This window comes from Electrona antarctica, assembly GCF_951216825.1.
Source record: "Electrona antarctica genome assembly, chromosome: 20".
Taxonomy (NCBI): Eukaryota; Metazoa; Chordata; class Actinopteri; order Myctophiformes; family Myctophidae; genus Electrona; species Electrona antarctica.
This window is the reverse complement of record NC_136801.1, coordinates 15,808,606-15,825,088: the sequence shown is the minus strand read 5'-3', so window position 1 is coordinate 15,825,088 and position 16,483 is coordinate 15,808,606. Positions and strand designations below refer to the sequence as shown.

General features: G+C 43.7%; 1 protein-coding gene across 2 annotated transcripts in view; it reads left to right on the top strand.

Moving 5' to 3' along the window:
- rps6ka3b (ribosomal protein S6 kinase, polypeptide 3b) overlaps positions 1 to 16,483 on the top strand; it is a 69,828-nt gene that overhangs the window by 6,542 nt on the left and 46,803 nt on the right. For both annotated transcript variants that reach the window (XM_079489531.1, XM_079489530.1), the window contains exon 2: positions 2,553 to 2,609. In XM_079489531.1, the coding sequence (XP_079345657.1) occupies positions 2,553 to 2,609 (57 nt within the window). The remainder of the gene's footprint in view (positions 1 to 2,552; positions 2,610 to 16,483) is intronic.

The window sequence follows — 16,483 nt, the reverse complement described above, 5'->3', positions numbered from 1 at the left end:
ATTATACACGCACATTTCCACTAGGCTGAGGACGACATGACACAATCTATTTTCCAAACCAGCCTCATGGTGGCGCTATAACAGGGCAATTCCTGTTTTTACCTATAACTGCATCGTTCTGTGTACAACTTTGTATGCGCACTCCCTAGAGGCATGGAAAAACATTTTCCCTGCATCCCTCCACATCTGCCGGTTATAGCGCCACCATGAGGCTGATTTCTGCAAAACACATTGTTTACATTAGTCGCACAGATTTCATCCAAATCTCATGCAAATCGGTATACATGATCTCTGTAGTCATGTGATCAAGACGAGTCTGTTTGATTCTACACTGATTGGCTAAGATTGCCTTCCAAAGTCGTCAGGAGTGGCCCGTTTTGTACAAAATGCTGCACATGTCCTGCTCATCCAGAATTCTATCCTCAGAGATGCTATGAGTGATCTGGCTCTGCATTTCCTCAACACAATGAAGAAAATTGTTGCAAAAAACAAACAAACATGTTTATATCACTCCTAAACATTTTGCCAAACATCACACACACTCCTATCCTCCTGGTGGAGACCTGTGCCCAGAAGGGCACTTTTTCTAGTTTTCCCTCTGCTTTCTCTCTACTGCCTATCTGCCTCTATTCTATTCCTTCCTGGTCCTTTTCTGTTTCTTTCCTATTCTATTTATTGCAACTATTATAAAGTATACTATAGCCAGCACAACATAACGTCTAGACCTAACTCCTCTGGCTTGTTTGATGAGGGGATGTTCTCCTTAGAAGAGGGAGGGAGATGCCACTAGAGAGGATTAGGTTAATTCTTTGTATTCATGTATTGGAAGTTGCCACTATAGTTGCCATTTTAATTTATCTTTTCGAAACAAGATTTCAGTATATTGTGAATGAGTCAGTGTAACTATCAGCCCTCATGTGCATTGATTAAAGTTCTCAGTCGCAGCAACTGATTTCAGTCATTTACGGAAGCATGTTAATTCTGCGAATATAACCTATCTGCAAGCTCTCAATGCGTCGCAGATGGCTATTTTTGGTCCAAGTGGTCAAACTAGCAATATTCTTCTACTAAGCATCTTCCATAAAACCTTTCAAATAAAAGCAAAGTTCAATCAGCCTCAATCATTGATTTATTCACCTGGTTGGTAGTTTGTAGAACAGCAGGAACAGTATTACTAAAACATCATAATTTAATTTGACATATTGTGTGTTAATTGTTTAGGAATCAGTCATGAGATTTTATTTTGCTTTAGTCCAAGCATCTGGTGCCATGTTGTGTACGGTATATTAATGCACAGCCAGTGTCACACAGCGGGCAGATTAAGTCCTGATTCTTTAATGCAAATGTCATTGTTTATTTATTATGGCTGTCCATTCCCTATGCCAGCATAGAAAAGGTCAAAATGGAAACACACAAACACAAAGTCTAGATTATATTGTGAACTGCAGTGACACACAGTTTGAATGGAAATTAGAGGAGGAAAAAAGGGATTTCTACAACATTGGTGCCACAAAATGAAAACAAACTAGATAAAGTGCCCCTCGGGGCACAGGTCTCCACCAGGTCAGGTTGTGGCCTTCTGGTGGCGCTATAATAGGCCAATGTGAAAAGGGTGCCATTTCTTCTTACGCCTTGGATGGCAATTGGATGATTTGAGGCATTTTGTTCCAAAAATGTGTTTTGCAAAAATCCACCTGTGTATTTTGGGGCGGTTCCGGGACGTTGGTGAAAAAAGTTAGTCTGGAGCCCTGGCCGCAGCACCATGAGGGGGTGGGGCGGAGGTGAGCGGGTGGGGTCGACATATGTCCTTACTGGGCTGTATTCACACATTCAAAACACCTGTCTTGCGTTTGTTTTGTGTCTGTGTTTAATGGCCGCTCCAGTGCAGAACACATCCATCAAAGCTGTGTTCAGACACAAGTCAGTAAGGGCATATGTCGACCCCGCCCGCTCACCTCCGCCTCACCCCCTCCTGGTGCTGCGGCCATCTTGGAAACTAAACACAATATAAACAGTGGGAGAGGGGTGGGGCCGAGAAAGGCCCTAATTATATGACGAAGTTTAAGTTCACCAATAGCAGTTAATTCACTAAATCAACATAAAAAGATATATAGAGATATATATATAGAGAGATTTACAAGGTGTGTCTGCCCAACAGCGATAATATAATGGGGAGAGGGACTTGAACTTGTAATAGTAGTACCATTAGATTCAGGTGTGTGATTTGATGTGGTTAGTGTGAAAACATGTCAAGGCACGAAGCGGCGTGATACTGCATGAAAACAGCTTGTTAGCGAGATCACACAGGCTATAGTTGTCAAGTTAACGTCGTGCTGGCATCTGAGTCACCTCTGTCATGTGGAAACCTCATATGTTCCAAAACTGTTACTTTAGTTTTCAGTATTCAAAAGCGTCAAAAATAGCATTTTTGTAAAAAGTACTAAAAACACAGAAACGTTTGAATATGGAGATAAGAGGTTTCTGCCTGACGGTGGCGTTAGGGTATTTATAATTATGCATTTATGCATGACACATGTCTCTGTGTGCTGCAGGAATCCCATCATGTCCAGGAGGATTCTGGGGGTGACGATGACTCCATGCACTGCACCGTAAGTGGATGGATTTATTTCTCTCTGTCTCTCTCTGTCTGTCTGTCTGTCTCCTTTCTGTCTGCGTAGTGCGTGTCTCTCGCTCTCTCTGTCTGTCTGTCTGTCTCTCTCTCTGTCTGCGTGTCTCTCTCTCTCTCTGTCTCAACATCTCTCCCTCTCCCCCGCTGTTCCAACCGTTCCTTCCGGACATCATCACCTCAGTCAGTCACTGAGTGGAAGCATGTCGGTTGTTGCAAGTGCAACCTCGGATCTCACTCTGTTGGCACTGACAGCAGCGCTGTGTGTGTGTGTGTGTGTGTGTGTGTGTGTGTGTGTGTGTGTGTGTGTGTGTGTGTGTGTGTGTGTGTGTGTGTGTGTGTGTGTGTGTGTGTGTGTGTGTGTGTGTGTGTGTGTGTGTGTGTGTGTGTGTGTGTGTGTGTGTGTGTGTGTGTGTGTGTGTGTGTGTGTGTGTGTGTGTGTGTGCGCACGTGCCATACAGGGCGTTCCAGCGACCAATGGAGAGATACTATTGATCATTGAACCCCTGCAGCCATTTGTGTTTTAACACATACTGTATGTGCGTGTGTACTGTATGCATGTGGGAGTGGTGTGCTGGCATGTGACTGGCACTCACTTGCATAATATTGTTTACAGTGTGTAGACTCACTGTACAGTCTACTGTAACCTTATCTAGTTATCTATGATACTTGGCTACATGTTAAAGTATTAAAACAAGACTTCTGAGAGACATGCAAGTGATATGTGGTCTTGAAGCACTAAAAGTTACGTACATTTTATGGAGCCACAATTTTGACACCCCAAAATGTAGGCCTATTCATTTTTTGGGTGGATGTTGCACATATAATGTGAAATGCGATGCACATGCAAATCATTTTGTTTGAATAATTGATCACAATACGATTATTAAATTAATGATGGTGCAAGAACTGACCATCTCAGTCACCACGACTGATTTCAGTCATTTGGATTCCATAGAAGTCAGTATGTCTTCTATGGAAGCGTTGTTGCACGGCGAAAGCATCGTCCATAAAATCCTAATGGTCTTAGATTTTTCATAAAAGCGAAACACAATATGCTTCAATCCATGATGAGTACTGAATGAAATTACAGACTGACCCTTTTTTCCCTTCCCCTTTCTTTTCTGGAAATCATGCCCTTTTCTAATTTCTTTCAAGGTTCTTTATTATTTGTCTCCCGAGGAAGAAATGTGTCTTAGATAAAGGGCCCGCATGCAAGCGTAGCCCTTATGCCCATGTCGCCACAGTGCAGCGCCAAAATATTTCATTATTCAATTGTATATTGAATTATTATTCATTCATTATGCCAATTCCTGGTTTCCCAAAATTGGGTAATCATGTCAAGGTCCCCCAAAATGGTGTGTGTGTGGCAAGTTAATATAGCCTGTAACCATGACGACAGATCCCATAGCCCGAACTCCGAATCTCAGGTGTTTACACCAATACGCTAATAAACCGCATATGCTTGCTAATGGTCAATGGTCATTTTAGCATATGCTAATGGTCAATGCCTGTGTGCAAGTTCAGATCCATTGCTCAAACCACCGAGGTGAACAATGTGGAACAGAGTGACTGTGACTGACGTTCCGGACCAAGATTAACTTTATTATGTAGGATAGGATGTTGTCTTGGACAGGGGAGTTGTTCCTCAACCTGGCAACCCGGGGCTAAGGGGCGGTGGGGTTAAGAAGGAGATCTGGCAACTCAATGATTAATGACATAAAAGAGTTGACAGCATCATGTTGTCTCCGCTGGAGGAATACAATGCTACGTTGTTCTTAATGAGAGCATACATGCATGCATGTGTGTGACAGTGTGTGTTTGTGTGCTTTCATAGCCATGTCTGTCCTTCTCTCTCTCTCTGTGTGTGTGTGTGTGTGTGTGTGTGTGTGTGTGTGTGTGTGTGTGTGTGTGTGTGTGTGTGTGTGTGTGTGTGTGTGTGTGTGTGTGTGTGTGTGTGTGTGTGTGTGTGTGTGTGTGTGTGTGTGTGTGTGTGTGTGTGTGTGTGTGTGTGTGGGGTAGCTCTGCCTATTGATTTTTAAATGCAGAGCAGAGGAGATGGCTTATAGATCGGCTGTCTGAGAAGAGCTGAGCAGTCATTATCACTCTCCCCAGAGCCTACCCACACAGTCTCTCTCTCTCACGCACGCATGCACGCAAGGACACACGGACACACACACACACACACACTCCCCAGAGCCGTTCGCACTCCCTCATACACACATATATGTATGTAAATGTTATTCACACTCTCACACACAGAGAACATGCTTCTGAACACCTCTGGTTATGTCAAAAATGTGTTGTAACTTGTAAGTGTTAATTGTGAGTCTGAATGTATTCTTAGCCCATTAAGACCTGAGACTTGGCAGGTACTAATGGAAAGGCAACAAGAAATGAGGTACTAGATGTTCTTTGCCAGTCCAGGACGATGCAGTGGAAAGACGCCCAATGATATGAATAAGTGTTTTTTTTAAATCCCAGGTTAAACTGGGCTAATGAGGCAGAGCATGTTTTCTGTCACGTTGCTATACACTCTTTACTGGCACTGAAACACACACACACACACACACACACACACACACACACACACACACACACACACACACACACATACACACACACACACACACACACACACACACACAATTGCTCCCGATGTGCTGGTTGGTACCTTGCATGGCTTCCGCCGCAATCGGTGTATGCATGTGTGTGTGAATGGGTGAATGTAATGCACAATCTATGTAAAGCGCCTTGGATAAAGGCGCTATATAAATGCACCATTTACCATTTACACACACACATACACAGTCACACACACACACACACACACACACGCACACACACACTCTAACAAACCTGATCCCCTCATCGAGGCAGAAAATGGTTTCCAAACAGTGTTGGGAACATCACAACTCTCCAAGGAGCAGAGAAACATCTGCTACCATCTGCCTGCTTCTCCTGGACATGAGAGAAGTGTGTGTGTGTGTGTGTGTGTGTGTGTGTGTGTGTGTGTGTGTGTGTGTGTGTGTGTGTGTGTGTGTGTGTGTGTGTGTGTGTGTGTGTGTGTGTGTGTGTGTGTGTGTGTGTGTGTGTGTGTGTGTGTGTGTGTGTGTGTGTGTGTGTTTATACTATAGAGGTAGCCTATAAAGCAAAGCATTAACCTAAAGCAATTTAAAAATGATTGGACAAATATAACCTGGAATGCATGGGGGGGTTGAGTCATGTTATGCTATGTGTTGGGTTGAAGTAGTACATTTTAGTTTTTGTCTTTTTGTCTTTTTTTCTCTCTCCTTGTTTCTCGTTGTCTGTCGAAATAAATTATTCATTCATTCATATAGAGGTAGTAAGAGAGGTATCATGTTTGGGCGAAGGATGAGGTCACTTGTACACCGTGACAGAGATTCATTTTGACCCCTGACTCTTGTCTGCTCACGCACACATGTGTACAGGCACGTGCGCACAATGCCGCACGCGCGCACACACACACACACACACACACACACACACACACACACACACACACACACACACACACACACACACACACACACACACACACACACACACACACACACACACACACACACACACACACACACACACACACACACACACACACACACAGGAAGATATAGAGGAAGTGCGTAATGTGCATGGACATACATTCTTGGAGAGAATGTTTTTGTACCGTCTCACATGCGCAGTGTGCATACACAAACACACACACGCGCGCATGTGCACGTGCACACAGCAGGGAAAAAAACTGCACAAAAACATTCACCCTTGTTTACACAGAGTCGGATAGAGAAGAAAGAGCAAGCACACCATTGCACTCTTCACTCCTCTTTCATTAAAGGGCCAAGGTACTCCCTGGCTGCATAAACATTTCGGCGTGGGACAATGGGAACATTCCATGTCACCAGTATCTTAATTCTCTCAAGACATATTTTGCAAACAGCAGAATCTGTCCGCACCACTCTAAACATGTAGTGTTGTTGTTAGTAGGCATAAACACAGAAGCACCGGAAGCACATGAAGTGGAGGGGAGGATCCAAACTGAGTTTTCAAGCGATGCCAAAAACACAATTGAAATCGTATTCATGCGACAATTAATCGTCAACCTAAAGGACAACTTTAGTTTTTTTCAACCAAGGTTCATGTTTTAGGTTGTTATTAGAGAAAGTATTTGCTGCTTTCTTTCGTTTTAGGGATTTTAGCTGTTTTTGACAGGGGGGCGTCGAGCATGGGGCTAAATACTGTATGTATGTATTGACAAAATCTTATGGCGATTTTTATTTTATTTTATTTACTATAGTCCTACTAGACCACAAGAAATTACATCTGGCCACAAAAGATCACAAGATCTACTGAATGTGTCAAACTGACATATTGAGCCTATGACACGGTGGGCTGTATTTTGCGTGTCTTAAGTACCAGGTCCTTATGACTTAACTTAAGACCTGGAGGCGTGGTCAATGCTGTTTGGCCAATCAGAATAGCCAAATGCCATTGATCACGCCTCCAGGTCTTAAGTTAAGTAATAAGACCTGGTACTTAAGACACGCATAATACTGCCCACAGTGTGGCTACCTTCACATTCAGTAGATCCTGTGATCTTCTGTGGCCAGATGTAATTTCCTGGGGTCTATTAGGACTATAGTAAATACAAAATAAATATAAAAACATATTTAGCCCCATGCTTCAATGCCCCCGTCCCCTGTCAAAAACAACTAAAATCCCTAAAACGAAAGAAAGCAGCAAATGGGAAAACATTAACGCTCATCTTTTACTTTCTCTAGTCTTATAACTACCTAAAACATGAACCATGGTTGAAAAAAACTAAAATGTGTCCTTTACATTTGTGATGGTGACAGCCCTACATCGTTCTTTCTTTGCTTTCACCTTTATTTATTCAGGGAAGTCAGTTGAGAGCCGGCTGTCTTTTACAATGACACCCTGAGTGATTACAGTAAACATAACATACATTTCAAACACTAATACATTACATGCCCTACCATCATACACTCACATCTCTCACTGGCTTATTTCCTCCCCTGAATCTCTTCGCTCTGCCAGACTAATGGCCCTATGATTGGTCCAAGTGATGTGCCGTGTCTGTGTCGTTGCATATTGATAAGACAGTGTTGCCATTCCTGCTTAATATAAGCGACTTTGGGCGTGTTTTTCTGTAAGTATAGTCGCTTAATGTAGCATTGCGCGTTGCGGTTTTTTAGGCTTGTTTCTAACGTGTTGTTGCCCCCCCATCTAAACATATTTTGCGCCAGGGACCCCACACCAGATTTGTGTTGTTAAAGTGTTTCAAAATAATATTCAAAATGTTTAACTTTTTATTTATTTTTTATTTTATTTTGAAAATAGCAGCTCTACAAACTCACAACGCGTGCATACAGGTTTATAGTGCTCATGTTGTAGCATATAATAGTCGCTTCGTTTTGGGCTTGCTGTCGCAGACGCAGACCTGGTTGCTTATTTCTCTCGCAGAAGCTGGCAACACTACACTCAGCCCCAAACCAAAAAATAACTCCTCCTTGGCTGGCTGCTGTGTGCCCATTACCAGACGCAGACCTGGTTGCTTATTTCTCTCGCAGAAGCTGGCAACACTACACTCGGCCCCAAACCAAAAAAAGAACTCCTCCTTGGCTGGCTGCTGTGCGCCCATTACCAGACGCAGACCTGGTTGCTTATTTCTCTCGCAGAAGCTGGCAACACTACACTCGGCCCCAAACCAAAAAAAGAACTCCTCCTTGGCTGGCTGCTGTGCGCCCATTACCAGACGCAGACCTGGTTGCTTATTTCTCTCGCAGAAGCTGGCAACACTAAACTCAGCCCCAAACCAAAAAAAGAACTCCTCCTTGGCTGGCTGCTGTGCGCCCATTACCACCACGCCATCCTCTCCACCGTGGCTGTCACTCCCGGACTCAAACCGGTGATTTACCGAACCAACCAGCCAAATTGCTGCCTTTATATAATGGCAGCATATAAAGGCAGCAATTTGGCTGGTTGGTTCGGTAAATCACAGATTATCCAAATACTAGGGGACAGAAGTCCCCTTGCTGAGTGTCCTCTACTTTCAATAGTTTCAGAGAAGGATAGACGGGTGCAGAGCAGACTCTCAGTAAATAGCTTTTAGGCTTTGGAAGTTGCACGAAATAACCTGAATATACAAAGAAATGACTGACATTTAATAGCGTTTTACTTAAAAAAACAAATAGCCGGGCAGCATGGAAATGATTATGACAATTAGGCAAGATAATTGCCATTATCTCAAATAATTGTGATTAGAGGATTTTTAAATCATTATGATGGGTCTAGCTGCCATTTTATCACGCCCGGGATATTGAATGACATGTTCCCACAAGCTACGGCGGCCCCCATGATGAGTGTGAGGCTGGACTCACGCTCACGGGCTGTCTCGTGGTTATACGCCAGCGGATTGAAGTGCAAAGAAATGTGTGAAATGTTCGTCACGTTTTTTCTGGCTTTATTTGTGCTCATATAGAGGTGTGAGAATGTGCCCACTGGCACAAAACAAACACCCTTTCACCCTTTTCAACACTGGTTGCGGCGGTGAAGAAATTCACACTCACGTGAGGATTATTCCTAATTATTGTGGAAATTCACCTAATTACATTTGAGTGTTTTTATCGTAATAAAAGTATTAATTAAATCGTATTGTTCTATCCCTATGTTTACCCCTCTGCTCCGCTGGGTGAGTCAGTGTGGAAGAATTTGGCACAAATACGCCACTGATTAATTTCCTCGCAGATGGTTCAAAGAAATAAGGTTTCACCCAAACAAATGTAACAGACACACAATGATCGTCAGGAACACGCAGGGTAAGGCATTCAGCCACATGGAGTGTTCCTTTTCTCTGGGCTTATCATAATAGGTGAACATTTGGTAAAAAAAATAAAATGGCAGTTCTGGTTAAGTTAGTTTAATATAGCATCACAATCATTTTAACCACTTGAACCATTATTGTACACTTTGGCTACAACAAAAATAGCAGATGTACGAGCTCATAGCAAGTCACTTTGTGCCGCGCTATGAGCTTGTAGATCTGCAACTTTAAAAAAAATCTTGAAAATCTTTGAATATATATTTTTTTTAAAGCATTTTTTACTCATTTATTTGCTTCTGGTGAGATGGGGGGGGGGGGGGGGGTGTCCTGTCCTGTCCTGTGGCCAAATATATATAATTGTTGAATCGGCCTAAGGTCTTAATGGGTTAAGACAGTGGTTAAAACTAACAGTAGGACAAGTATTACTCAACTGTGCATCTTCACATGCATGAGTTCCAGAAATGAGTCATTGGGCATCTTCTGTGACCAAAGACACTTAGTTTGGCCGTTGGTGACCACACTTGCAAAGTTGCAACACTTCCTTGTTTATTTGTCTGTGCTGTAATTGTGGCTGCCACTGGCACTGAAGGGTTTATAGACGGGCTTCTTGTTTACAAACATTACTGGGTGAGTTTGTATTCCGGGGGCAAAACTATTTCCCAGTAAGCCCAAGGAAGACTCTCGTCTTGTGCCGGCACTATAACAGCCTACTTCACATTTTGGCAAATAACTCTTGAACCGTACGGTCGGTCGGTCATGCTATACAAATATTTCCCTCCCCTGGATTCCGTGGATCATGATTCAACTCTGGCCATTTGTGCCACACTAGATTTTCCACATTTTTTGTGTTTTCTTCAAAACACATGATGTTTTGCCACTACTCCTACATATTTTGTCCAAAACTCACACAAATCGTTCCACATTATCTCTATTATCAGTCCGATGTTTCTGATTCGATTCCAGTTGGCCTTTTTTCGCATGCCTTGTGTAGGCCATCCGGCCTGGTGGATACCTGTGCTCAGAGGACCGCAACCGATGTTGCAACCGAAGACGGGCAAACGTCTAACTTCTCTTGGGTCTTGAGCTAAACAGTTTGGGAACCAGTGGTGTAGACTGTAGAGGGCCACTATCGTGTTTGGTTTGATGTTGTCTGATCATGTTATGGACAGTTCAGAAACCTGCCTAAACCATAACCAACTAGAAAAAGTGCCCTTCTGGGCACATGTCTCCACCAGGAGGATAGGAGTGTGTGTGTGTGATGTTTGGCAAAATGTTTAGGAGCAATATATGTGTGTGTGTGTGTGTTTGTGTGTGATGCGGCTTGGCCTGTTGTAGCGCCACCATGAGGCTGATTTGAAAACTGTCAAGTGGCATTTCTTCCAAAGCCTAGTGGAAATATGCATGCACAGTTTCACCACAATCGGACGCTGCGTTGAGTAGTTGTGGCGATTTGTACAAAACGGGTACAAAGCGGGCTACTCCTGAAAAGTTTAGAAGCCAATCGTAGCCAATGAGGGTGGATTATGAGAAATCAAACAAACCCGTCTTGATCACATGACTATGAAGAGCATGTGTACCGATTTGCGTGAAATTTGGATACAATCTGAAGGAGTAATATTAGAAAATGTGTGTACATATGTCGGCCTCCTGGTGGCACTATAAAGAGCAGATGTGAAAAGTTCCAGGCAAAGGTTTTTCCTTGGCCTCTAGGGAGTTGGCATACAAAGTTATCCACAGATCCGTGCAGTTAGAGGTAAAAACACTTTTCGGCCAGTTATAGCGCCACCATGAGGCTGAGTTGAAAATGTTCATGTGGCATTTCTTCCTCGGCCTATAGTGGGAATGTGCATGCACAATTTCACGGAAATCACACGATGTGTTCATGATCTGCAGGATTTTGTTTGAAACTGAGCACTCCTGCGAACTTTGGAAGCCAATCCTAGCCAATCAGGATGGAGTCTGAGAAATCTGAAATACCCGTTTCGTTGAATGGCTCTAGAGAGACTGTGTACCAATTTGCGTGACGTTTGGACAAAATCTGTAGGTGTACTGTCCAAAAACGTGTTTTGCACAAAGCGGCCTCCTGGTGGCGCTATAACAGGCCATTCTGGAAATTTTGGGGCAGAGGTTCATTGGCATCCAGGGAGTGTGTGTGCAAAATTTGGCATCAACCGGGTTAACGGTGCCGGAGATTAGCTGTTCACAGACGGAAGGACGGACGGACGGACACACACATGGACGGACGGACAGAGTGCAAAACATACTCTCTCCCCATGCCTTCGGCCTGGTGGAGACAATGACATTGTCGAGGGGGATTCCAAGCCAATAGAAATTGCAACCTCTCGCTTCCTGGAAAGTTAGAATGTTTTTTTCAAAACGTTTGTTTTGAAATAAGCAAGCCTGCCTAAGGATATGACGTAACTCAGTGGTTTTCAACCCTTTTCACATCAAGGTCCATTATTTATTCAGCATTTGAGCCACAGACCACTATTTGTTGAGATTTAGCCTCTTAGATCTAAAAATAATTTGTTGTCGTTGGATAAGATTTTGTCCACAATTCCATGCTGTATTGATGTTGTACCATTAGGAGAGACAACAGCAAACGATCAAAAGTTGAGTTTGAGTGTGTGGACGTCCTGGGCATTAGTGTTATAATGCAGATGTTTAACAAAAATGTAATTAAAGATCTATCGGGGTCCATTTTGGGTACCACCTCTCCATCATTTAGCTGGGGACCACATGGAACCCCTTCAAGGACCACTGGTGGTACCCGGACCACTGGTTGATAATCACTAACTGGTAGGCAGGTTTCTGAACTGTCCACAGAGTAGACAGAGATGGGCAGTAGTGAGGAGGACCAGTATGAAGATGTGTTGAAAATGGGCATAGTGGAGTAAATTAACTCCTCCTCACTCACCCGTTAATAGCTATGAAATATTTAATTTCATTGTGTTTGTTCTATATCGTCTCTGGTCGGGTGGAAACCTTATATGACCAAAACGTAAAAGTAGCCGATTGACAAAGCTCGAAACGCATCGCTTTGTGGCACGTTTTGAGCTTGTGGATCTGCTACTGTAGTATGAACAACAAAAACTAAGCGAAAAAATAAATAAACGCAAAAAGGTAGAATATGGACATAAGAGGTTTCTGCATGCCTGAGAACAATAATTATTAGTTATTATTTGTGTGTAGTTATTGTATGTCTGAACTGTACAATTTGAACGTGCCTCGAACGGTCAGAGTATCCTTGCGGCGCCCTCTTTTGCCCACATAGACAGACTGCAACTGCTGTGTGTGTGTGTGTGTGTGTGTGTGTGTGTGTGTGTGTGTGTGTGTGTGTGTGTGTGTGTGTGTGTGTGTGTGTGTGTGTGTGTGTGTGTGTGTGTGTGTGTGTGTGTGTGTGTGTGTGTGTGTGTGTGTGTGTGTGTGTGTGTGGTTGCGTTGCACTGGCTGGCAGATGGTATTTAATCTTGTATGGCCATCTGGACTGACTTTCTCCGGTGACTTTAACCGCCCACACACACACACATACCAGTCCACCCTCTGTTATTCAGAGCACTCAGGTGTGTGTGGGAAAGTGCAGTATAGAGACAATAACATTCCCTCTAATAACTCATCCACTTACTATGATTTGATTTCTGTTGTCATGCTTTTTTTAAACGGTCATAATCTCTGCACTGGTACACAAAACAGACTCGAAGACTATTACACATGTAATAAGCTCTATGCACGGCAGCCTTTTTGGAAAGAAATTGGGCTTCACACAGGTGTTACCACTTAACGGTGAACTCATTTAAGGCTCTTTTAATTAGTGTAGTAGCACAGGGGTTCTCAACCCGTGGGTCGCGACCCCTCGAGGGGTCGCCAAATTATTTTGGGGGGTCCCCAAATTATTTAAAAAAAAAACAACTGAATGGCTGTAAAGTGGAAATGAAGAGTTTACATATAGTACACATAGTACATGCATCTAGTACACCTTCCCTAATGATTATGGTTTCAGTATTTATTTATGGTGTATTGTCTCTATTATTAAGGTTATTGTAGCAGTCAATTTATATTGGGGGTCGGGCGGGGCGGGGGTCCCGAGACGTTGCCAAATCATTTTCGGGGGTCCCCGGCCAAAAAGGTTGAGAACCCCTGTAGTAGCACATTGGTTCTTGAACTTTTAAATTTCAAGGCTCCCCATAACTTTGAGAGTTTCAGACCTGTAAGGGTCCCTTTGGAACCCCCTCAAGGAACCCTGAGAGTCCTAGATTATGCTTAAATTACACACTGGTATCGGATCGGTACTCTGTATCGACCAATACGCAAGTTATGGGGCTCGGAATCTGTATCCGGAAGGAAAAAATGGTATCAGTAGTCAGTACACCTCCACACCGAGACCCACTGGTGTAGCGTTGGAGTTTTTCCATCCATCCATCTTCAACCGCTTATCCAGATATCCATCATAAAAATAATAATAATAAAACTTTATTTGTATAGCACCTTTCATGACATGAAATGCAGTTCAAAGTGCTTTACAGAGCAATGGAGAAAAAAAAGAAAGAAAAGCAAGGCATAAACATTAAAAAACTAGAAAAAGTGCCCTGGGCACAGGTCTCCACCAGTGTGTGTGATGTTTGGCAAAATGTTTAGGAGTAATATATAAACGTGTGTGTGTGTGTGTGTGTGTGTGTGTGTGTGTGTGTGTGTGTGTGTGTGTGTGTGTGTGTGTGTGTGTGTGTGTGTGTGTGTGTGTGTGTGTGTGTGTGTGTGTGTGTGTGTGTGTGTGTGTGTGTGTGTGAGAGACGCGGCTTGGTCTGTTGTAGCGCCACCATGAGGCTGATTTGAAAAGTGTCAAGTGGCATTTCTTCCTCACCCTAGTGGGAATATGCATGCACAGTTTCACCGCAATCGGACGCTGCGTTGAGTAGTTGTGGCAATTTGTACAACACGGGCTATTCCTGAAAAGTTTAGAAGCCAATCGTAGCCAATGAGGGTGGATTATGAGAAATCAAACAAACCCGTCTTGATCACATGACTATGGAGAGCATGTGTACTGATTTGCGTGAAATTTGGATAAAATCTGAAGGAGTAATATTAGAAAATGTGTTTTACATATGTCGGCCTCCTGGTGGCGCTATAAAGAGCAGATGTGAAAAATTCCGGGCAAAGGTTTTTCCTTGGCCTCTAGGGAGTTGGCATACAAAGTTATCCACAGATCCATGCAGTTAGAGGTAAAAACACTTTTCGGCCAGTTATAGCGCCACCATGAGGCTGAGTTGAAAATGTTCATGTGGCATTTCTTCCTCGGCCTAGTGGGAATGTGCGTGCACAATTTCACGGAAATCACACGATGTGTTCATGATTTGCAGCATTTTGTTTGAAACTGAGAACTCCTGCGAACTTTGGAAGCCAATCTTAGCCAATCAGGATGGAGTCTGAGAAATCTGAAATACCTGTTTTGTTGAATGGCTCTAGAGAGACTGTGTACCAATTTGTGTGATGTTTGGACAAAATCTGTAGGTGTACTGTCCAAAAACTTGTTTTGCACAAAGCGGCCTCCTGGTGGCGCTATAACAGGCCGTTCTGGAAATTCTGGGGCAGAGGTTCATCGTTGGCATCCAGGGAGTGTGTGTGCAAAATGTGGCATTGACCGGGTTAACAGTGCCAGAGATTAGCTGTTCACAGACGGACACACGGACACACGGACACACGGACGGACGGACGGAGTGCAAAACATACTCTCTCCCCATGCCTTCGGCCTGGTGGAGACAAAAACAAGAGCAGTAATGCAATACAGTGCAATACATGACACACACTTCATGAACATAGTGAGAGTAGGAACGAAGATCTCTCGGTATTTCGAGAGCTTTGCCTTCTGGCTCAGCTCTCTTCTTGTCACAACAGTGCGGTACAGCGACTGCAATACCGCTCCTGCTGCTCCAATTCTCCTCATTCGTGAACATGTGCAATATCGGCACCCTGACTCTGTTTGACCAGAATGGAACAGAGCCTTAATTAGTATAATTGGTAAGACCTGTGAAGGAAGTAAGGAAGGCCCAAATTGTTTCCAATATGGCTGCTGTGCATAGAGCCTATTAAAGAAACGGACAGCCTACTGACCATTCCTTCAAAGTTTCAAGGTCAAGTTATCTGTCTAACAAACAAAACACACAGGATCGACCATAGATATTAAAATAGATGCCTCATTGGCCGCTGCAGTTCATTGGAGCGGTGTGTCTTCAACAAAGGCGGAAGTGCGGAAGGCACACTGCGTCGCTCCCACTGGCCAAGTGACTACTGGCCAATCACAGCGCGTCTTTTCCGGGACTTATCAATTAAATCCAAGGGAGCTTTATATACCTTTTATTGAAAGGATAAGCCCCATGAGATCTCATTGGTCTGAGCTTTATTGGCATGAGAAAACAAACGTTTACATTGCCTGTCTGATTGGCCTACCGAACGCCCCCTTCCGTGACGCTTCGCAAGGAATCTCGGGAAAACCTGCCTCCATGTAGCCTGCAAGAGAGACACATGCCCCAGAGTCGAAGGAGGCGTCTATCCTTTTTATGATCGACTATATACCCTTTGTTTGTAAGGCAAAGTGTGTGACAGTATGTTTGCTGTTTGTGGTTACATATTTATTGTTCGTGTGTGTGTGTGTTTGTGTGTGTGCGTGTGTGTGTGTGTGTGTGTGTGTGTGTGTGCACGCGTGTGCGTGCGCGTCCGTGCGTGTCTGTGCACATGCGTGGGATCAGGACATTTTTGGTGGGGGCCCTAACCACTAAAATGGAATCCACATCTGCACTCTACCCTGGATGGCTAGAATGAGACCCAGGGAGGAAATATTGATTAATAGAGAGAGACAGAGAGAGAGAGAGAGAGCGGGGGAGGGAGGGAGGAAGTAGAGAGGGGGGGTGTGCTTGTGAGAGAGGTGGGTAACAGAGCCTGGAGGAAGAGAGAGATCAGCTTTAATTTCCTCCCTTATTTTAGCTTTGTCACAATGAGTT